Here is a 24,254-nt window from a genome sequence, read left to right as displayed (position 1 = left end):
CAGTATACTGCAGGCAAAAAAAAAAAAAAAAAAAGTGGTGAACTGTTGCCATCTACTGGCCAGATGTGGCAAAAGCTTCCTAATATTGTGTAGGTCTCCCTTGTGCCTCCAAAACAGTTGTGACTCATCAGAGAATGGACATGGGCCTTCTGAGGGTGTCCTGTGGTGTCTGGTAACAGAATGTTGTTGGGGGGGGGGGCCTTTGGGTGCTATGGGTTGAGGTTAAGGGCCTGTGGGGATCATCCCACAGATAGTTGATCAGTTTGGGATCTAGTGAATTTGGAGGCCAGGTCAACACCTTGTGCTGTTTTTTTGAGTTGTTCCTAAAGCAGGCTGCATCCTGCTGCTGGGGATGGCTGCTGCCATCAAGGAGTGTCATTGCTATGGGGTGTGGGGTGCCTGGTCTGGTCTAGGTGGGTGCTACATGTCTAAGTAACATCCACATGAATGAATGCCAGGTCCAAAAGTTTCCCAGCAGAACACTGGATTGTCACAAGATGGTCAACGTTATTCACTTCTCCTGACAGTGGTCATAATGTCACGCCTGATCCGTGCACATTTGGCTGTATAATTTATAATTAGCCATTAAAACAGGCGGTAGCAGTAACAAAGGTGGAGTAGCTGTGATATTTGAAGCGTGTCATTTTAACTGTCCTCGAGTTATTTCTTCTTTTAAGGGTTCTCGATTCCTCTTTAAGCGACGTACTACCGCGGTTAACATTTGTTTTACCGGGTGGACAATATTTTCCGTCCCTTCTCGTGCGAGGAGTAGTCGGACGATCCAACATCCCCCCCCCCCACACGTTTTCTCTCAGAAGCGGCGTGCTCTCGCTGTTGAAGGGGACCCGCTCTGATCCTGTGAATTCTAATTCCACTACAGCACAATGACTTCCTCTTTTTGTGTGTGCTCATATGGGTCTGTTAATAACGAACTGAAAGCTGCCACATTACCACATCCTGTTATCTTCACCCCTTCTCAGCGCAGAGACTTTAAAACGCGTTTAAAACGTTTTACAGGTGCCAATTAGCCGCAGTGGTGGACATTATCTGATAGAAACTGATAAAAAATGACAGTATGTTAATGAAACTGTTATTGTTATTCTAAATGCCACTTTAATAATCTGACCTGCCCACTCCCTGCCATGCACCGTGCTATTTTAAATCGTATTGACGGGATATTTGCATAATGCGGAGCCGGCGCCGGAGCTAAAGCGCTCAAACCACGAATCATGCGGAAAAACAAGTTTGGACAACCTCTGCATTTCACTTCCTAGTTTCTTTCTCTCCGCTCCGTTATGCCAGGCGGGGCGGCTGAGACTGCGACCTGTCTGGAGACCCTGAAGAGGACGCGCGTCGCAGGCCACCGGAGAGGTGCAAGCACGGGACTTTAAATCACGGCGAACGAAAAGGACGGAACGGACTTTCTAAAAGGAGCAGTGATTAGACTGTTATCTTATTCTTCTTCAGTCGGAAGCACACCTCGCCCCTGCCGAGAGCGCACGGGCTACCTGTGCGGACTTGCCCCGCAGCCCAAGTGGCGGTGGTGGTAGAGGAAGGAAGGGGGGAGTGATTGAAGCCCAAGTAGACACACCTTTGCCTTTTTGCGTCTCTCTCTCTCTCTCTCTCTCTCTCTCTCTCTCTTTCCAAAGGAGCGGAAGAATAACCGATCCGCGCGCTGAAATGTCGGTCAGTGAAAGAGCCGTTCGCGCACTACGAGAGATCCTCCACAAGCCTGGAAATGACTCCTGCGCTGACTGCGGCGCACCGGGTAGGTTAAAAAGAAGTGCAGTAAAATGGGATAGTGGGGAATCGATAAGGAAATGCCTTTTTTAGACGCGAGCTGTAGAGGGGGGTGGCAGTGCATTCAGGTAAACCTGTGCAGACGTGGTCTTTAAACGCATCTCCATATCATTTCTCTTTTATCATCCTGACAGTTCAACTTAAAGTAGCCTAAAGACTTCTAACCAAATGTTTAAGGCATTTTAAGTTGCTTTTCTGATTTATAATCTGTGACAAGGTGAGTCACAGAAATCTCAGGAGGAGGAGGAGGAGGGGCTTTCCTTGGGCTCTTGAAGGTGCAGATGAAGCCCTTGAGTTCTGCTGAAAGGTGGAGGCCTACCTCTGCCTGCAAGTCTTGACAGGAATGAATGTGGGGCTTGCACGCACGGGCCTTCTGAGGGTGTCCTGTGGTGTCTGGCAACAGTGTTGTTAATGGGGGGGCCTTTGCATCCTGTGGCTTGAGGAGGGGCCTCTGTGGATCATCCCACATATACTTGATCAGTTTGGGATCTAGTCAATTTGGATGCCAGGTCAACAGGTCAGGCTAGGTTGTTATTCATGTTTTTTTGAGTTGTTCCTAAAGCGTTTTTTGTGTGTGCGCCTGTGTCAGGCCGATCCTGCTGGGGATGGCTGCTGCCGTCAAGGAGTGTCATTGCTATGGGGTGGGGGTGCCTGGGCTGGTCTAGGTGGGTGCTACATGTCTAAGTAATGCCAGGTCCAAAAGTTTCCCAGCAGAACACTGAATTGTCACAAGATGGTCAATGTTATTCACGGCTATTGTCAGCGGTTTTAATGTTGTGGCTGATATAACATTAGCAAGACATATATATATATATATATATATATACTCAGTGCTCTCTCTCTCTCTCTCTCTCTCTCTCTCTCTCTCTCTATATATATATATATATATATATATATATATATATATATAGCACTGAGTCTACTGCTATGACTGTTACATTTTCAGTTTGTAGTTTAGCTTTTTATCAGCTGCGTCTGGAGTTAGCTGCTCTATCTATCTATCTATCTATCTATCTATAACATTTTTGACCATATCCGTGTGTTGCTGCAACATTCCAGTACAAGCCCTCATGCACGGAAGGCTTTATAATGCATGCATTTTCAGCATAGCATAATAAAAACCAGTCTCTCAATCCGTGCCCCGGGGACATACCAAAGATAATATCGCTGTGAGGCCTTATCTCCTCGTCTCCGCATCTTTGTTTATTCAAGGAAAGTCTGTTGAAGAAGCTGTTAGTTCCTCGCTCAAGGTGGACTTTCATAGCCAAGTTCCGAGATCACACACACACGGTCACACTCTGGCGCACGTTGCGTTCGGTTCCTCATTGTTAGAGGCTGCGGAAAGTCACTTTGTGTTAGTTGGCACAGGTGAGGCACCGGTTCGTTTATGTGCAGCTCTCTGGCTGCCCTCGTGAAATACTGAAACAATATTAAAGAAACAACATTAGGCCCGAGCGTTAACCAGCCGGGCGCATCGTGCTCTAATCTGCCTTTTTACGGCTGGGGAAATTAATGAGCGCACCTCTCTATTCAGACATCTGCGATTTGAACCGATACTCCCTTTCTCTCACACAGGAACAAGCTCTGTTCAGTCGCGAGCTGCAGAAAGGTTGCCAGGAAGATAAGACGGGTGTGGTCAAAGCAAAGAAAGTATTCCTTGCATTTTTGTGCTCGGAAAGGAAACAAAGGTTTTGTGGAAGTGATTTGAATTGAGCTTATCAACGTGTGGCTTATGTCGACGAATGCGCAGTTTATACTTCTGTGTCAGCCCAGACCCTACGCAGACCCTAGCGCCATAGCCTGACGTGCACCTCCCCAGAAATATAACTACGCAGACTACAAGAGCTGTGATTGGTCTGCTTGGTAGTAGCGTGTTTCCGCTTTGGTATTTCCGGCTGCTTCTCCATCTCCACAATGTTGGAATTGCTTGTTTTGGATGAATAAAGGTGGAACACATGAAGGAAAGGTTAAGTGAGGAGGTTCGGAGATACAAACATTTGTATGACTCGTCTTTGGTGAAATTCTGGCGAAGGGTTCAGTCGCCGTTGTTGCAGGAAGTAGAAACAGAATTTAACCCGACTGGCAAAAAAGACACAGCGCCGACTAGTGTCTGGGTGGTGTTTTTACAGAGCGAGCCAGACTGACGAGGCACAAGTATAAGTAGCTCGCACCAGCGTAGGCCACGTACGTAGGCTACGACATCTATGTCCCGCAGAGGTATAAACCGTGCTTAATGGCAAAAATGCCATCGTCCTCCCTGGCAACGACTCTGGGTTTCCCTTGTAATTGCAAATTCAATAATTTGAGATACCCCGCCTCCCATTCTCTCTCCAAGACCCTTGTCTTTAATCATTTGTTAGACAAAGGAGGGTTAAACCCAGGGGATGTTCGTCAGGTATAAATGTGTATGTCTCCCCATGCCCAGGGTCTTTCCTTTACCTTTATATAGAACTTTGTGCAGCCTTAATTTCCAGCCATATGACACATGGATTTCTCATCCCTCTTAGCCCTTCCCATCTTCCACTCCATCTCCTTCTCTTTATGTCTACATTTATGTCTCTCCACTGTCTTCTATCCCTGTCTTCAGATCCCAGCTGGGGCTCCTGCTCCCTGGGAGTGTTCATCTGCCTGGCCTGCTCCGGGATCCACCGCAACATCCCAGACATCAGCAAGGTGAAGTCCCTGACCCTGTCCCGATGGGATGACCACGAGATGCAGGTGAGACGCCAGTGTCAGATGCACCCATCCCCCCACTGTGTTCCATCTAGAAGTAATCCCAAATATAGCCTCAACCAAACCAAACTGGCAGAAGATCACATTTTGAGATCTTTCTTGTTCTTACATATTGCATTTTAAGTAAAATTTTCACCACTGGAAACTTTTGAACTCCACACAATGAGTATAGTCGTCAAAAACTATTGCTTGGTGGTTCTTTAACGTATTTCCATGCATTTGTTTAATTAAAATAAATAATAAAAAAAAAAAGATCCATAACAACTGTCGGCATGACTATGTTGGACAGGGACATGGCGTTGATGAACCAGCAGAGGCTACAGGAAGGTCATGGAGCCATCCAAGAAAAATCTAAACTAAAAACTTAATCAATTATTTAATAAAATTAAATACTTTTAAGGGGCGATTGAGTATGGTTTCTTTAAGCTTTAGTGGTAAAGCAGTTACTTTTACCTCAAGACAGAAACAGACACTGAACCCATTGCCCATTGTAGCTTAATTAGGCTTACTGGCTGCTGGCTCTAGACAGAAATGAGAGTGGTATCAACTCTCATATCTGGATGATTTCCACATTTTTTTCAGGATGTTGCCAGCGTGTACTGCAGCTAACTTAATGACAAATCTGATCTCATTAAAGTGGTGGTTATGGAAAAAGAACCGCTCCAAACACGTTCATTTACCTGGTTAGAGACTCTACATCTACAAAAATCCAGGATCTACGAACGTTCGGCATATACGCGGTTGCCCATAAAGTTGGAATAAAATACTTAATTGTGACAATTTTTTATTTATTCTCGACAGAAAGTGTATATCTTCTCAAAACTGCTGTGTATAAATAGGAATAAACGTCTTCCAGAACGCAAGCTTTACGTTCCCACACCACATTGGCGTAAGCTTCCAGTTGTAATGTCATAAACCGCTCTCATGTCCACGCCTTGAACTGAGAAAACATTCCAGTTTCAGGAGAAAAATGCGAAAACAGCCTTTTAGTGTCCAACTCTGACCGGAGGTCATTCACATGTTTATATGGACCAAAACACATTTTTGTCAGTGCAGGGAGATTTTTAAATAAGAAGCACCCTTAGGGCAAAAAAAAAAAATATTACTTTAAAACCTTAATGGAAAATCAATTATTTGAAATGTTAGGACATTTCCCCCACCCTGTTTTACAAGATTCATATAAATCAGATAACCAGTGGTGTGGGTTGTTTGCACAACGTAATCTTGAAATATTTGTTGCATTTATCATCTTAGCTCATCGTCGGTTTCCCGTAACATCAGTGAAGATTTGTTTGAGGAATTGAATTCTCCCGTTGTGGAAGTTTGTCCAGTTACTCAAGAACTGCCCATTTCTGCACTGCGGTGTCATAAATGTTCGATTAACCTGTTAATTTTCCACACGTATGCGTGCGTGTGTGTTTCATTAGTTCATGGCTGAGAACGGCAACGAGCTGATGAAGAGTAAATACGAGGCCGCTGTCCCCGTCTACTACTACAAACCAACCCACAAGGACTGCCAGTAAGTAACCATAGCAACACACACACACACACACACACACACACACACACACACCATTATTTCTTGTAAACTATAAGTTCTTATTTGAATAATATATTTTGCTATTTTTAACAAGGGCACCCGTGCGTATCCGTGTGTGTGTGTTTTCCTGTTGTGCATGAGTGAAATGAGGTATTTTTAAGGCACGTGTGAGCGCACAAATATTCAAATTAAACTTTATTTATCTTCAGACTTAATTCCAGTAACATATCACCAAACAGTCTCTTTTTTTTTTTTTTTTTTGTTAAAAACTTTTTGAAGTGTTTACCAGCACAGCTCTCAGACTAAATTACAGCTGTATGTGTCAAAGGTGAGTTGGATAGAAGCAGCACTCAAAGGCCTGAAACACATTTGTTTTGTACCAAGAGCAAGTGGTGCTTGATAAAAATAAGATTTTAAAAGTTCCTGCAAAGAAGAGGTTTCAAAGGTGAGCTGACAGCGTAACACTATATTCTCAATTGCGTTCACAGCTAATGTTTTGCATTCAGGAAGTGTTTGAAATAATACCTCCAAGGTTGCAACACTCAAACCTTTGTCCCGTCGCACTCTGAGTCGGTGGTATTTACCCGTGAGTTGTGCACCTTTTCAGCCCTGTGGCAGCACTCTACAGAGAGTGCCACTTTGCACTTTGCAGGAACTCGTGCACTATTTTATGTGTTTCTTTTGGGATATTTCTTGCTGTTCTACCTGGCAGATTTGGGAAAAAGTTTGCTTCTTCAAGTCAATGCATGAATCGTGATTGGAACCCAAGGCTGGGATCTGACTCTGCTGCCCTTCTGGTTCAAGAACTGAGCCCAGAAAGCAAAACTGTTGTGCTCATTTATAAAATTCAAGCCTTTTAGCGGCCCTGTTGGTCTTGTCAAGGTATTTTTTTAGCATGGCAATTTTAAAATCCCACAAATGCATACATTTAGAGTGATGCACGGTGCATACAAAGCTTATAACGGGGGGAGGGTTATTTTAAAATGAATTTCACTATAGTGCACAGAATATATATGCCTTATACATAATTAACAACATATTGTGTAAGACTACACAAAGTGAATAATCTACTTTTGTACTTTTGACCACTTCAACATTGTCTATTTGTGGAAGACACACAATGCTCACCACTCAGTGGAGCAGAATCTGCTTTAGCAAGGCAACCCCAGACTATGCTGACAATGCTAAAAGGCCACTCGCCGTGGTCTTGCAACTACTGCAGGTATCTTGCTGTTGGCACTTTGACTGACACACTTTTATTTTTAACCACACGAAAAATGAAACTTACCTTAAGGTGTTTCTCAGAAAATGGTGTGACTTCCTCTTGAGACGTGTCTCAACCGGGCATGTAGGCTACTCTGCTTGCATATCTAACGCTGATGTAGAAAGACTTCGAAGCTTTGTTTTAAATCAGGGCCTTATGGTAAATTCGGGATGTTTTTACATTTTAAAGGGCACAATGCAGACTTTAAACAAAGCAATCCATTTCCCCAATGAAAGTGTTCTATTACCATGTACAGTGTTTTATTTTGAAATGTAACTTAACAGCAAGGACCACATTGTTTCTGTCAGTATGTTACGTTCCTCCATAGACAAACTGACGCTATTTTCCCGGGGATATGAGCAGCACTATCTTGAGACTTTGAAGCTGGAGTCTGCGCAGTACGCAGTACTATTTATTTATTTTTTCCAACTCTCACAGTCCTGTGTGACTGCCTCACGGAGCGGTTGGCATGGCCGCTTGTATTCATCATGATGTCAAAACCTGTTTCTGCAGTAAGTAAAACCAAACTTCTCCAAAAAATGGACTGTTAATTATGCACCAGTATTATATTAACTACCTAAAATGACTGAAACCATCCTTGAAAAAAATGTATTTGATGTGTAGTTTTGTGTTTTAATTCGGCCCAAGTCCCATCCACTTAAATGGAGGAGGCGGAGCTTATGACCTATACTGCAGCCAGCCACTAGGGGGAGCTCTACTTGCATTGGCTTCACTTTAGAGGAGCTGTTCCACCGTCCATCTTTACACAGCATGGTTCCTCCCCAACACTAATGCTGTGTTCACACTTTCACAACAAAGTTACAAAAGGCCAAGCGTGGGCAGCTACACGGTCATCGAGTTGTTATGTTGTTATATTTTAATGAACTGACCCATGAGATAAGATAAGGTAATCCCTTATTTATCGCCGCTATTGTCATTGGAGTGCTGAACAACTTTAATTAGAAGGTAAACCACAGTGTCAGGCGTCAGTTTGTTTCTTTATTTCACTGGCTTGTATCAAAAATCACTTCTAGCAAGCTGCTCTTCTGTTGATGCTCTGAAGACGGTCTTAGGTTTAAAGGCAATGACAGCATAATTTGCGTTTGTCCAAAAAGAGTTTTCCCCTGTGGTTGCAGGAGTAGTACTTTTAAATGTCTCAGTCCTGAGTAATAGCCTTTTCATAGTGGGTTGTTAGTGGGGTCTCGCCAAATATAACAGCTCAGGTCAGAGTCAACCTCAATATTAGCCTTATCGGCTTGCAGTTTGAAGCTGAAGTTTACAGCCACGGGTGACAGCTAACGGAGATTAACCACTCAGTTACTCATACTTAACCTCTGATCTTTCTAAATGTTCAACAACTTTATCTAATCTGCAGAAAGCAGTTTGTGTGTGTAAAATCAAGATGTCATTTATTTCAGTATTTGTGAAATCATTTTAGAAGCTTTTTGCTGACTGTCTCTCTCTTGCAGAGACGCCTTCTTTTTTTTCCTGTCTATATGTAGGGGTTTACCTGATGACAAATGATTACTGTGTTTTTGTAACTGTGGCTGAGCCAGAAGCTCCCAGACAAGAATGTTTGGAATTATATGAATGTTGGAAAAGAGCAAATCTGCTCATGTGACACACAAACGTTTGTATGGCTAACTTTGTGAGGACATTCATTGACATAATGCATTCCCAAGCCCCTTACTCTAACCCTCACCATCTCAACTAAGTGCCTAACCCTAACCCTTACTCTAATCCTTACCATAACTAATTGTAACTAATTGTAACCTTAACCCTCAAAATGTCCTCACTTTGATAGAAACCGAAGTAGTCCTCAGAAAGATAGCTGTACAAGATCACACACACACACACACACACAGAGTACACCGTTTGCTTGACAGACATTATAGTGTGCGTTGCATTCGTATAAAAATCCCAGACAAGAAGCACAGAAGTTGTCCCTTCTGCGATCATTATATTGTTATGATTGTGTGAGAGAGAGAAGACAAACTGTACTTTATAATGATATGGTTACCAGAACCTAATTTAAACGTTTTCTGCGCATATTCTCCTTATTTCCGTTACTTGGCAATGCATGTGTTGTGTCTGTGTTTTTGACTCTGTTTTGACACCTTTTTTTTTTCATTTTTTTTTAAACGCCTTTTTGGGTAGTGTTTTTGACAGATAACATTATGAAACAGGGGATTTTTAACATGGTGCGATTCAGGTTAGGGCTAAGTAAAGAGTACTGCTTGCACTGCCAGAGGCTAACTGGATGATAAACAAATCCAAAATGGCAAACACAAATTTAAGTCCAACAACTTCAGTGCAGATCAAATGAAAAGGTTTATGGCTATTACGCTAGCATTATAAAGTTTTATCTTTATAAAGCTATCAATACCAATTTACCAATAAATTCCAACATCTCAAATAAAATGTCAAATCAAAGTAGTCATGGCATAGTTTCTCGTATATATCATGTGTTGATCTATTTTTTTTTGTCATTTTAAAAGAGTCTTGTTTTCCACGTCATGCTGCTCACATGTGGTTTAAATTGACCCCTGGGGACGAATAGAGTTTTTTGAATCTCATTCAGTGTTATTCTGAAACTTTACTGGAACAGCGAACTATAACAATTAAATGATTGATTAATGATTGACAGATAAATGGCTTCTTTTAGTGTTCTGTTGTTACTTATTATACGATTGGATTGTTATTACTGTTTCATTAACATGCAGAGACCATTTAAAACTGAGGCTGACCAACTGCTCATTTGTGTTGATTTTACTCATTGTTATACAGTCAGGTGTCTTCAGTTAATTTGTAACAGTTCATTGTATTTCACATCATGATGGGATTTTAAAGTCCATGAAGTGGACTAAAAACTACAACATTTCCCTCTGAAGTAAAATATTACCCAAGTTAAGTCTTTATTGATTTAATTTACAATACTGGATGTTCCAGCCTTCACTATAAATGCAAAAACCATCCAGCTGCTTTTAGTTTGTACCTGTTTTCAACCTAGTTGTATTGACATTTCCATTTGTTTGCGTGTGTTCAGGGTGTTGAGGGAGCAGTGGATAAGGGCAAAGTATGAGAGGAAGGAGTTCTGCGATCCTGGGAACAACTTAACATACGAGGAAGGTGAGCGCGCATATGCGTACACACACCTGCGTATACTACCTGCATTGAAACTCTCTAACGAATTACCTTCTCCGGCCTCCTGCAGGAACCAGAGACGGCATGCTGATGAAGAGGGGGCGGGACAACGGACAGTACCTGAGCAGGCGATTCGTCCTTTCGGAGAGGGAGGGGACACTTAAGTATTTCACCAAATTTGACGTAAGCATGGACTTTTAGAGATGGGATTTTCAGCTCTTTGAAGGGAGCCGAATCTTGTGGATCCATTCCTTTTAGAGAGTCGTTCAAAAGACTGGCTCATTTTGACATTTATTTATTTATTTGTTTGTTTATTTATTTATTTACTTATCAGATGCTATCCTAGTTTTACCTGGGAAATAATCAGTGAGAGGAATGATAGGGTAAGATTTGGATCCAAATCATTCAAACTTAAAACTCTACCAGTATATATTGTAATGGTGGGATATTCTGAAATGTATTATTCTAGATAGATAGATTATTTATTTATCTAGAAATTTGTTAAAATCTTTAGCATTGACCGACTTCTAAACTGGGTAAACTACTCTAAAGTTAGCTATAGTCACCACCGTACAACAAACCTATTACACCTTACGACAAATCTTACACTTTTGAGTCACCAGACGCCCCCTCAAATGAAGAGTAGTGATACATGGTACACATGATGCATTCATGTGTGAATCACAACAAAGAAAATGAAAGTATCACCACTGCGACTCGGTTTGTTCGATTCTTTCTCGAACGTCACAACTCTAGTGTGCAGATTAGCAAAACATTACCAAAAGTTCCCTTTAAGCACATGTGCAAACCACAATGCAAATACCTTGTAGTTATAGACTTTAAAGACATACTGCAGACAACATCCTCACATTATGTTATGCACAGTTTTTTTTTTTTTTTTTTTTTTTTTTTACACGTACACACATTTAGCTTTGTAACCACGTATACCTACCAGGAGACAAGAAAATAAATGCTTGCTCTCGCCATTGTGTTTGAGCTTGCTCAGACAAGCTTAACCAGCAGTCTGTCCTCTCTGTCAATGTGGCTGATTCGCTAAGCTGTGCACCACTCAAACCAATTAGGTCTGGAAACACTGGGAGCACTTTATATGTCACAGTAAACCAGCTCAGGGGAAGCGGGAATAATACGTTAAAAAAAAGGCTGACATGCTGTTTTTTTAAAAAGATGGCTTTTAATTGTGTTTTGGGTGTGTTTTGTTCTGGTATGTTTCGGCATGCAGGCGTACTAATGCCTCTACACGGTGAATGTTTTTTTTTGTTTTTTTGTGTTTTCCGAGATACGTCTTGCTGTGAAATACGTCTGCTTTCATATATTCAGGTGGAGTTACTCGGGTCCAGCTGACTCCCTCCTCAGCCAATTTGTCACTCTCTCTCTCTTGCTGCTTTATAATCTCAAAGAGTCAACATTCACCCTGAGCAAGAAGTAATCAATTGTCTAATCTCTCGTACGTAGACGTAGCTGTTTGTTTTCCGTTCAAGTCAAGGTCAGAAGGAAAACACAGATATGGATCGTGTTGCCCATTCACATTCTAAGCAGAGCAGGTTGAAACACAGCTCGCACGTAGGTTTGGTGGGATAAGTGTTTGCCTTATTATGGTTATCTGAGATGATGACCAATGTGTGGATAATAGCTTTAGATATTATTTTGATGGTTCTTCTGGATAGAATGGCAGCAAAAGATTCATTCGTCATGATTTGTGTAAATAGTTTTCATTCAGTTTTTTAATCGTCTGGTCTGTTTGACGAGAGTCTGCAAAAGGAAATTTGTCTGTTTGGATTTCTGCGATTGGAGTCGTACACTTGTTTGCACAAAAAGGGTGTTCTAGGGGGTATACAGGTGTGTTCCTTTTGGGGCAGACTGACCCCAAAATACATAGGATATTAGCACAGATTTATTTTTTCTTTGTTTCTCATGGTAACGGGTGTACTTGCATCTTGGTGCCATATGTTCCAAACGAAAAGGTGATTCATTGGACCAGGCCACCTTCTTCTACTGCAAAGCGAACTGGGATGCGTTGTCTGTCCTGCCACCTTTTAGTCAAAGCCAAGTCAGCAATGTGGTCTTCAATGAACCTTTGCTTCTCATGATGATGTTGCCAGTTGGAACCCCAAACAATTGACGCAACAAACACATATAGTTTAATAATTAACATTATTAATAAGGTAAAAGAACAAGATTAACAATGGTTTTTGTGTGTTTTAATCCCTTGGTTTATCTACTGACATGTACACACTTGTTTCATAGATATTAAATCTCTTCCACAAATCTCTTTACTGTATCCGGCTTTGGATTTGCTCCAAACCTTCTGAAGAGGGGGCCAATCTTTAGCTTATCTCGCTGTCCTCTGCATTTCACGCTAATACTTTCTTATTTTCTTGGTCTTCCTCGCAGGCGAAGGAGCCCAAAGCAGTGATCAAAGTGGACAGCATCAATGCAACCTTCCAGCCGGAGAAGATAGGAAATCCCAACGGCCTGCAGATCACCTACCTCAAAGACTACAGCACTCGCAACATCTTCGTCTACCACGACAACGGCAAGGTCTGTGTGGTTGTCAGAGTATACAGCAAGATCTAAAAAAAGATGTGTATATGTAAGCATATTTATTAAAAAAAATGCCCGTCACTTAACCGTTAGCTAATTTGAACAAATAAGGTGACATTCATATCAGATCCTGGTCATCTGTCACATTGAGAGACAGATGTGTTGAGACTGCCGAGCTTGCAGCGTTGTGGGCGAGTCTCCAAACCTTTTGAAAACCATCTGTACCAATTTTTGCTGCCTGATGGAATCCATTAGCAGATGACATCCGGACATCCCGCCCACCATTTCTGCATTATTCATAAACACATTGAAATTGATGGAGCAATTCTGCGTTGTGATCAGGGTTGAGGATTTATTTGCAGGGATCTGAGATGTCATCCGAGACCTGGGGCTGCAAAACTGCATCTCATTCATGAAATACCTTCTGATTTGAAAAGTGATTATTTTACTGTACACTACAGTCATACGAACCCATAAATAGTAGCTATTGTTTGGTGGGGAAAAAAATGAATGCACTAAAGGTTAGGGTATACTTTCTAGGAATCTTTTCGCATTTTATGGTTTGAACATGTTAAAACACAATAGACTTGAAGCCAGACGAGCTTTGCTCTGGAGTCACTCCGCTGGGAACTGATTATGCTCCAGCATCCTTTTGGCGGGGCTTCATGTGGTGATGGACACAATAAGAACAGGAACATAGTCGTACACCTCATCTGAGCATAGGCAGCCCAAAGTGTTTTGTCCAAAATTCTGGTTTAGCGAGCTGCAGCTTGACTACGCAAAGTCCAACTCTATGCTTGTTTCTGAAATGTTACATAGATGCTTTCCAGACTGTACAGAGATAATTAGTCCATTACTTAGATCCCCCCTGAACTATCTCAGCAGCTGAGATGCCGTAGACGTTATTGAAGATATTCGTGGTGCCTCAGTGAAGAATCCTATGTAACCTACAACATATAACATGATGTAAAACAGACATTTTATATTTTTGAAGACCGTTTCCTCTCTGTCTTCATTAGGTGATCGTAGACTGGTTTAATTCCATCCGCGCCATTCAGCTTCACTATCTAAAGGTGGCCTTTCCTGGGGCAACCGATGCTGAGGTGAGCGTGCACATCCATCTGGCTAAAATCTATATCTATATTAATTAGTTTTTCTTTAATACACAACACATAACTCTCGATGGCAGCCACATTTTACAGAATTTTATCCTCATGACATTGTTCTTAAAATTAGTTTTTCTTTTGCTCATTCCTTTCAGCTGATACCCAAACTTACCCGGAACTTTCTCAAGGAAGGATACATGGAAAAGACGGGTCCCAGGGCAAGTACACCTCCACTTGAAAATATATTACGTACCCCATATATATATATATATATATATATATATATATCTTTGCTGTAGTTCCCTCTTCTTCGGCGGTTATTTCCTTCTGTATGTCTCGTATGTGTAGACGTGATTCTTCTATAGATGGCATGGATGTTTCCAAGGTACGAATAATTCAGACTTTTGTATTTTGCTTCAGGGATTGTACACATGAGAGTGTATGTGTGCTAGTCTAATGCCTGCCTTCTCCTAGCTTATTAGTTAATCACTATTTTTTACTCCACGTATAACACATACAGGTTGATTATATTGGTAGACAGTTGATGTCAGTCTCAGTGTTTGTGTTAAGATCTATATAATGTTGGTGAAAAAGCATAGGACAGTAACGCTTGTGGGGTCAGGCCTTTTTTGTGTTTTTGTATAAAATCACAGTATTCAAACTTAATAAACATAAATTTATAAAGTATTTCTCAGCAAGATAGACCGGGCTAGACTTCCAAAGATGATAACATTTTCTTTTAATCTATTCCTCAACCCCAGCTTCTTTTAATATAATTATTCTATTAGAAACTGACACAACTAAAATTCTAAAAATCAAATTTACACAATTAAGCATGAACAGCAGTGGTTTCTTACTCCTGCTCATGTGAGTCACGAAATAAACGTATTAAATAACATGAGGTCCCAGTCACAGAGATGTATTTCACTCTTTCATAATGGACAACGCCTTGCTGTGACAGTTCATCTGCTATTGCTATGATACTGTATAGTATTGTGCATAAAGCTAAACTGGAAAAGTACAGGTACAACAGATCTAAAACTCAGCGCGGCTGCTTCCCGCCTCCGCCAGGCAGGCTGACTGACAGCTGAGAGCACCACCTGTACCTGCATGCCTAACCGTCCGTCCCTCAGTCTGTCTGACGGGGGAATGTAGGGCTTTCACCCGTGGATCGACTTAATCCTGAACTGTCAAATGCGTGCACAAAACAAAGGACATATGTTGGGATTAAGCTAACACACAAAGAGGCGTTTGTACATATGCATGTAGTCACGCACAGCTGCACAGACGCTTTGATATTGGCATATGTATACGCATGCAGGTGCTTCCACACATAGAATTCAGACAGAAGCACCTACGTGTGCAACGTCAAACAACCCGATACTCGGCGACACAACCGGTTCTGTATTCACATAGACACGGAGTCTCAGTCTAATCTCCGTCTGTCAGGCTTGGGAGATGAAAGAACACACTACCTCCCTGCGTTGGGTTGATTTGCTAAATGGATGTCATAGTTCATTTCCTTAACCCTCGCGTGAGACGTATTTGTGGAAGGAGTCAACCCCGCAAAATGATAAGGGAACAGTCAGCTGTTCAGCGCAACACTTTTATGGCGGCAATTTGGCAGCAGTGTGGGACCTGATCGCCCTCATTGTTTGAACCTCGGATCTGAAAGGATCGCAAGCTGCTCGCGCACTTCAGTAAACTCTCCGAAGGTGCTGTGCTCCGCTTTCCGCTGCTTTCAGAGTCGATGTTGGAACTGCTGCACCGATGTACAGATTCAACTGTAGCAAGTTTTTGAATTAAATATCAGTGCTCTGAAAGTGCAGTCCACATTCAGAAGAGAAACCAAAAGAAATCCCATTTGGAACGATTTAGCGCTGACAGAAACCATGCAAATGTAACAAACCTATCAAGCAGAATGCTTTCCTATCGCTTCTTTGTGTTTCCTTGGTGTTTTTTGTCTTGTGTCGCTTCCTGTGTTTTTCCCCCTTTGATTGTTGGATTGGTTTCTCCTTGCGTGCTCCGCCCTCATTTGTTTCACCTGTGTCTCGTCACCCCTCTCCCCACATGTATATATAGCTCTTGCATTCCCTTTGTTCTCTGCTGCGTCCTCTGCAATCTTTCCCCTGTCCTGATATAGGGGTTATAAGGGTAAAGGGTTGCCCTTGTTAGGTCCTTGCATTCTGAATGTCTCATTTTGGTTTTGGTCTTTATCAGTGTTTGGATTTTCCTGCCATCCCTGCAGCACCTTTTGTTACTCTTTTGTTGCTGTTAAATTCGTTTCGTTGGGTCCCACCTCACCGGAAATTGTGACAGAGATCAGTTTTCGTGCACATTCACGGTTGAATGACGGATGCAAGAAAGGGCTGCACTACTGATCTATAAAAAGGAAAGTACATCTCATAAAAAATTAGGCCCCAAACACAGTCGGATCAAAAGACTCATCTTGACGTTTAGGGCCTGTCCAGACGTGGCATTAACATCCAGTCCAGGCAATCTGATCGCAAATGACCAGCTTTAAGTATGTGTGTTCAGACCTGGGACTAAACATGCGCCTCCAGATCCGATCTCGGTTTTGCGCTCTATATGCATATAAACCCCAACATCATCTGGGGTGCAGTCAAATATTTGAACAGCTGAATGAAGAAAAACTCTTTAATGTGACTCAGGATGCATTGTGTTCACACCACCAAAGGAATGCAGACAAATGCCACCCGGACCACTGCCAAATGTGGTCAGAGATCGGATCTCTCAAATGTCTCAAGTGCGTCCTGGGTGTGTTCATCGCTGTCTGTTACGTGACTGTATCGCCCAGATCGGCTCTTAATGCAAAGTCTGAAAAGGCCCTTAGTCTAGTCTGACTTGCAAAACCTTTCAAAACATTTGCCTTTTTCTCAGACATCAGTCTTTCTCAATGTGGTGGACATCATGTTGAGATCCGGGAACAATGGACCAGCAGCACTTGCCTTAACATTGACAGTCTCGGATAAAGTATGAGGAAACTGATATGGTGTGGGTTCTCAACATCAGAGTATGACTCACTTTTTAATTTAAAGCCAGACAGACACCACTGCTGTCACAAACACAATGCCTCATTGTCACTGTACAATGGCCTTCTTTCTCTGTGTCTTACTCCATGTCTTCTTCTTTTGTGTCTTAATAGCAAACGGAAGGTTTCAAGAAACGCTGGTTCACTCTGGACCAGAGACGGCTCATGTACTTCAAAGATCCACTGGTAGGACATCGTTGCACACTCAAACATCTTCTCACATCTGAAAGCAGTCTATATTTTTGCAACAAATGACCATGTGCGGAAAAAAAAGATATAATTGAGAACTATGAAGTGTCAGGGAGAGTCATTTTTTTATCAAGGAAATTAGATTAAGTAGACAATGTTGGGAATATGAAGTCATGGCTCAGTGGGGAGAGGTGGAATATACGGTACTTTCATTCTCGACGTAACTTAATTACACATATGGTATTTCTTGGCATGACTTCTCCGTAGGGATTGCCTCAGAGTGAAACGCTAACCTGCAATAAACTACGCTGACACTTCTACAGTCACCTCCCGGTGTATCCGATAGCATTGGTCGAGAAGTTGTTTGGGAAGATACTGAATGATTAGAGCGGTATTTATTGTCATCACAGAGAGTTCCGACAAAGGCTTCGAGAGGGGGCGGCTCCGATTGCTCAAGCCCTGGCTGAAGCGCATATCAAGATAGCCGAGGCGGATTATCTAATTATTGTCGCTGATGTAATAGTTCAATGGAGAAACGCAATAACTGGAGATGCTAAGCGACTGAAATGTCGGACCTAACCCGGGGTGTATTGGACAATGAAAGCTGGAAGATGAAAGAAAGAGGAAATCTAGTGAAGTCGAGTGTGTGCAGGGAATATGTGGAGGAAGCTCCTCAAAACGGTTTAATTTGATCACTTGGATAATTAAATTATGCAATGTCTGATGTTGTATGCACAATGGTCCACTGTGTATGTAACATGTTCACACTTCTGCTTGCGACTCGGTGAGATCTGAAGCGTCTTCTTTGGGTTACAGCGGAACAGAATTTCCAAAAATGGAACCAAAGCAGCCTGACCTATAAACAATCCCCTTCCTCCGATAAATACCCAGAACGTACGCTGTGAAAACACCCGATCCTCTCATGGATACAGAAGCTATTATGTTAAAACAGCTGCTCTCATTGGTTGTTTAACATGTTGAAACAAAGGAACATGGCACACCTGATGCTTTGTTGAAAAAAATTAAAGTTCTAGTTGTCTTTGGAGTACGTCTGGAGAAGGTGTCTATGCTGAAGAAGGCCCTTCCTAAAGCTGCCAATGAGTACAGGCCTATAGGACATATCATGTAGGCATTTGATTCCCTGCAGCTACTGGTCCAGCCTTCATTAGATCTCCTCTAGTCCGTCTGCCAACCATATTTTGGAGTTGAAAACGTCACTGCATACCTGCTCCACTATTCCTGCACCGACTCCAACAGCTCAGGGGGTGTTGTCAGTATCATGTTCTTGTATTAGCATTTAGCCTGCCCTGCTGAGAAGTAAGATGACAGCTATGCAAGTTGATGCTCACCTTGTGTCCAGAATCGTGGACTCCTTCTCTTTACTGCTGAAGTTGTGTAACTTTACAACTTCCACAATCCCTAACATAAAGAAATATCACTGCAGAAAAGAATAAAGTTACTTCTGCATTACTGTATCTACTGAACAAATGCATTTGTTTTGTGATACGGCAGTACACGTATGCACGCTGCGCCATTATTCTGTTCTGCTTATGCTTGAAGGACGCCTTTGCCAAAGGCGAAGCCTTCCTGGGGAACAAGGACCATGGTTACAGCGCCTCCGCCGGCTTGCCTGCAGGCACCCACTGCAACGGCTCCTGGCAATATGGCATCACCATAGAAACACCCGACCGCAGCTTCCTGTTTACCTGCGAGACCGAGAGTGACCAGCAGGACTGGCTGAAGCACTTCAATAATGTCATGAGTGCTCCGATGTCCCCTCAGGAGTACACAAGTAAGATTTCAGGAGTTTTAGCAGTAATTAAATATTTAGCAGGAATCAGCGCATAACTTTTGACCTGCAGATTACTTCTTCTTCTTTGTATTATATAGTTCCTCTGCCCCAGGGATACACTGTGGAATTAATGCAAGCTACTGATTGCACATTTAAAAAGACTGTTAACTGTGATTGTTAGCATTATTTTAGTAAGGAAATCTTGTGCATCTCCCAACAGCTGCATACTGTATATGCATTATGTACCAAATCATCTCTTACTGGACACTGAGTAGTTCCAGTAAAGTAGAGGTGGGTTAACTACCTAAAGGACCCCAATTAACTTTTATTGCTTTACTAAACTGCAGTATATTGCCTTTACATCGCCAGTAGCTGTAAGTTGTAGGTAACAAGACTAAAGTTCTCTGCCTCATTCACTCATTGGTTACTCTTTATAACAGTATCTCCTAGTACTACATAGTAAGGTAAGGCTTCATTTTCTGGCTTCATCAATTTCCAGGAAACTGGGTATGGCTTTCTTATAAATTATCAGGTAAACGGAGAAAGTGTCAGGGCTAGATGATAAATTTCAATTATAAGTTCAAACAGAATGGAGACAGTTATGATTTGTGGAAATTGCCCTTAAGTTTGGACCGTTTCCATGTGATTCAACAAAAGAATAAAGAGGTTCGGAAACCAAAGGCTTGGTACTTGTTGTGAAAGACTCAATAAAGTATGAATGTAGTGCACTTAATTAATATAAGAGAAATACTACTTAAGATTGTGAAAGTGGTAAAATGATACACTTTAGTAAATCTCTGCAGAGTAAATCCAAATCCTTATATGGTTAAAAGTAGAGATCCATAGTTTGGTCTTGATCCTTGATCCTCAGTAGTCTGTGTTAGGGTTAGCTAACTTCCTGTGTTCTTTTTCAACGTGATAGCAGGTATGCAAATTAGCACAAAAAGTACACGATGCAAATATCATCAGTTTTGCATAAACCTAAGTATTTGATTAATCAAAACACCCAACGTGATAATATTTGAATTCAGGTTCATTTAAACATTTCATTTTTTTCTAGTGTTGTTTCTTTTCTAACTTTGGACCTTCATGTGTTTTTATTGTTTCCAAGTGGAGGCCTTGTTCAAGCACAGGCATTGATGGATCAGAGGCCCGTGGGACCATTTCTTCACTTCTCAGCCCATTACCAGTCTGACTCTGGACCCACAGTCACCCCTGCCACCGACCACAGCTCTGATCTCCATCGCTGCTATGGTCAACACTGGAGCCGGCTGATAAATCCCAAAAGAATGGTCGCAAGGTTAAGGATGCAAACGAGAGGACCAAGGCAATATCGACCGGTGCATAAAATGACAAGAGCAATGCTGTAATGTAACAGTGGTGTTTCACATTTATCTTCACGACGGCCTTTGGCGTCGTGCTGTTTCTGGACTGCTCATTCAAACGATCACTCATAGGGGATGTCAGTCACGTCGGGTACTGCTCAGGTTAAATAGACACTTCCTGTGTGCTGTGTGTAGAAGCACTATTCGCTGCATTTAAATGAGTCCATGGATTAGTAATAGTATAAAAAATGCAATTTATTGTACACTAAATGCAAATTCAAACAAAAAAGCCATTCAGAAGGTGAAGTGCCTTGGTCTTCTTGCATATCGTGCAAGTATTCCGTGTGATCAATTCTAATGAGGTGCAGCCAGTTATGTACACATGTTCAGAGAAGACATTTTGACATGACACCGTGGGAAAGGCATCGGTAATTAGGTTAATGACAGCTGAATTCCATTTGGCCGCTTTGGTTTCAGTTGTCCTGGTATTGTTTGTGCGGCTGGCATAGGGTGAAAATGCGGGGAAACTTGTGAGGACATGTCAAAATGTCTCCTGTGACAAACACAAATAGCTCAAACAGATACAGAGCTTTTTTTTTATTTTTATTTTTTATTATAACTATTATTAAAAGACATATTAGGATTGTTGTTTTTCTAAGAACTCCCCTCTCTCTCTCACTCATGAGCTCTAGTGTTAAATACATATTGTTTTTTTCCTCTTATCCTCTAAGCAAACTGATGTGTACAGTCATACATAGTGCAGTTAACATCACAAATCGTACTGGACGTTAATAAGTTTGTGCGTATTAGAAAACACAAATCTGTCTGTCAAATATGCAAATGAGCGTGGTCAAAAGCAGATTTGTAAATACATTGGGTTAAAAAGCTGGAAACACTACACTGCTGCTGAACGGTGTAACAGCACCTCCACGTGGCGTCAAGTACATGTGCCTTTGTTAAAACAAGCATCAGGTCCAGTAGTAAGTTATTGTTTTTCTGTATTCTGTCATTACTCATTATCAAACGCCAGCTGATACATGTTCGTGGTACTTTTTTTTCATGTTTTTCTTCTTTCGGTTTAAGAGGTACTCTTTTAATTTTTATTTTTTTTTATTTTTTTTAAAAAGTCATTTCTATGTTTGACCGTGGCTGACTGACATAGAAAATAATTAGGGTTAATAAAAATATTTCTCCTGAATGTTGTCAAGTTTTTTTTTTCTGTCCAGATTTGTATGTGGATTTAGTTGCATGAATAAACAATTTTGAATACAAATCAGCCTTAAATATCACACTGAAGGTGAGTTATTAAAAGCAAAAGCTGGATAGATGCAACATATACTCTAAAAGACATCTGGAGAAATAAGAGATTATAAATAATCTCTCAAACAATCATTTTTGCAATTGCCCCCACGCTTTTGGACTGAATGTAAAGTATAACGTGTCTGATGACTGTAGATGTGTTAGTATATTCGCAGACAGTTGCCCCCTTGCCAGCGATTTCTGGGTGTCTAAAACTACACCTTGGTGCTCATAGACGGCAGGTTGGGGCCCGGGAGGAATGCCACATAAATCTATAGGTCCATGCTAGTTTGTCACCTTGGTGTGAAAGAGGGAGGACAGAAGAGAGGAGGGAGGAGTGCTCCAAAGAACAACAACGGAGAAGCATTCTATCAAAACTGGGAGATAAATTGGGGCTCAAGATTTGAGCAGAAACTGATGGTCCATCTGCCACCAAATGAATCCACGGGCGCGTAAAAGAGCTGCAGGGAAGCATCATAGATGACTTGAATGCGACTAAGGATCTGTATCTTAATGCTTTGGGAGCCTTAGAAGAGCCAGATGAGCATTGACCGGATGCGTTACGGTTCCTGATTTGATCTTCACCTGTTTGACTTCGTCATCGTAAGACAAGAAACTTGCTTGAAAGCTGCTCCAGATCCAGTAGAAGATAGAAGAGCGGATATCCGATCACCGCCGGGCTGAAATGGACAGTGTAAATGAAACTCTCTGGAGGCGTCAGCAACTGAAGTGAACGTGTTTCGGCACTAGAGGAGTTTCGCTTTCAAAGGGACGTGGAGCACAGTTTGTCCGGTTGAAAGGCGGAGGACCTCCCTGCTGCTCCCAAGTGACCCTTGTCGGACCATCTCTCGTATCTGAGATGTTTTGCTAGCCTAAATCTTCGCTGGAGGCTTTACCGCTGAGATGGTTTTGGCAAAAGCATGGGATCATGTGTGTGCGTAGAGGAGCTTGCATTTGGGAATAAGCAGGCAGCTGTGAAGTCACCAATTCACGAGCCATGTCGGTGGTCAACCTTCATCTCCACTGTGGATTAATACAGTTGTTGTGCATGCACTTTCTTCTACTGCCCCTTTGATGCTTTCCCTTGGATTTAGCTCTCAAACAAGTTTCTACCTTATGCACTGTGTTCAAAGATTTCCCTTTGATTGTCTTTACATTCCCCTGTCGTCTGTACTGTTTACATCACCTCACGCTGTGAAATGTTCATACAGGCTTTACACCATTTCCATTTTTGGGAGCCAACCGTTAAAAGAGCGCTGTGCAAACTGGAAAGCCTGACCTCTGATCTGTGAGCTGTGAACCTGCAATGAACTGCACCTCTAATGCTACCATCACTCCCCTGCAAGGAGATGGGGATGGAGGGTCCCAAGGGAGCGGTAGCGATGCCGGAGGCAGTGGAGGCCTGTGGGTGACATCCCTGCTGGGTGCCACGCTGATAATCATGTGTGCCATGGGTGTGGCGGGCAACACGTACACGCTGGTCATTACGCGCTCAGCTGCTTTGCGCCGGACAGGTTCTATGTACGTTTACATCATTAATTTGGCCCTAGCTGACCTGCTCTACCTGTCCACCATCCCCTTCGTTGTGTGCACCTACTTCGCCCACGACTGGCTGTTCGGCGAAGCCGGCTGTCGCATCCTGCTGAGTCTCGACCTCCTCACCATGCACACCAGCGTCTTCATTTTGGTTGCCATGAGCCTGGAACGTTACCGTGCCGTGGCCAGGCCCTTCAGCGCGCACAGATCCTCGTCTCGCAACCGACGGATATCGGCGGGGGTTATTTGGGGGTTGGCTTTTGTCCTGACTCTTCCCATGATGGTGATGATCCGACTCAGGGAGGGCAAACCGACTGTGACCGGGTTGGTTAAGAGAATCTGCTTCCCTACCTGGACTCCCGACGCTTTCAAGGCTTATCTCACCGTCCTGTTTTTGACGAGCGTGTTAGTCCCCGGGTTGGTCATCGTTGGGCTGTATGCGGGGCTTGCCAGGCACTACTGGGCGGCGCAAGCTAGGTTAGGAGGAAGCAGTCGCTCTGCCCGGAGGGGTGGACTCAAACAAAAAGTCATATCAATGATCTTTAGCATTGTAGTCGCTTACTGGGCTTGCTTCTTACCTTTTTGGGGATGGCAGCTCGCCAAACTCTTCTCTCCGGAGTCCCTCAAGGCTTTGTCTCCGGCCGCTCATAATTACGTCAACTTCTTCGTGACGTGTCTGACCTACGTGAACAGCTGTATCAATCCATTTCTTTACACTCTCCTGACTCGGAACTACAAAGACTACTTGGCCCAGAAAGGTCAGTCTGCGGGGTCAAGCAGGACCGATCCCGCGTCGGCCGTGACGACCCCTCTGCAGGACCTTTAGTGCACGCGTATGAAGTCGTAAAATGTTTTTTGACAGCCTGAGAGAGGACATCTTAGGCTCTACACGGCAAAACATTTCAAGTCGGC

General features: G+C 42.5%; 2 protein-coding genes across 2 annotated transcripts; both read left to right on the top strand.

Moving 5' to 3' along the window:
- The first annotated feature begins 1,223 nt into the window (after nucleotides 1-1,223).
- Nucleotides 1,224-21,705, top strand: LOC311507114 (arf-GAP with dual PH domain-containing protein 1). Its single transcript, XM_084571328.1, has 11 exons — nucleotides 1,224-1,768; nucleotides 4,388-4,518; nucleotides 5,961-6,052; nucleotides 10,384-10,466; nucleotides 10,552-10,664; nucleotides 12,894-13,040; nucleotides 14,063-14,146; nucleotides 14,305-14,367; nucleotides 17,316-17,387; nucleotides 18,951-19,182; nucleotides 20,294-21,705. Exons 1-11 carry the CDS (start codon nucleotides 1,681-1,683, stop codon nucleotides 20,320-20,322), a joined length of 1,134 nt encoding a protein of 377 aa, XP_084427454.1. The 5' UTR covers nucleotides 1,224-1,680; the 3' UTR covers nucleotides 20,323-21,705.
- Nucleotides 21,706-23,077: 1,372 nt separating this feature from the next.
- uts2r4 (urotensin-2 receptor 4) lies at nucleotides 23,078-24,168 on the top strand (the record flags this gene model as incomplete). The annotated part of the gene is made up of 1 exon (XM_084572377.1): nucleotides 23,078-24,168. The coding sequence occupies exon 1, from the start codon at nucleotides 23,113-23,115 to the stop codon at nucleotides 24,166-24,168; it is 1,056 nt and encodes a 351-aa protein (XP_084428503.1). The 5' UTR covers nucleotides 23,078-23,112.
- Between the last annotated feature and the right edge of the window lie 86 nt (nucleotides 24,169-24,254).

The sequence above is a fragment of the Chelon labrosus genome (genome assembly GCF_963514085.1).
Source record: "Chelon labrosus genome assembly, chromosome: 2".
In the NCBI taxonomy this organism is placed as follows: Eukaryota; Metazoa; Chordata; class Actinopteri; order Mugiliformes; family Mugilidae; genus Chelon; species Chelon labrosus.
This window is presented reverse-complemented; position numbering and strand designations above follow the sequence as displayed.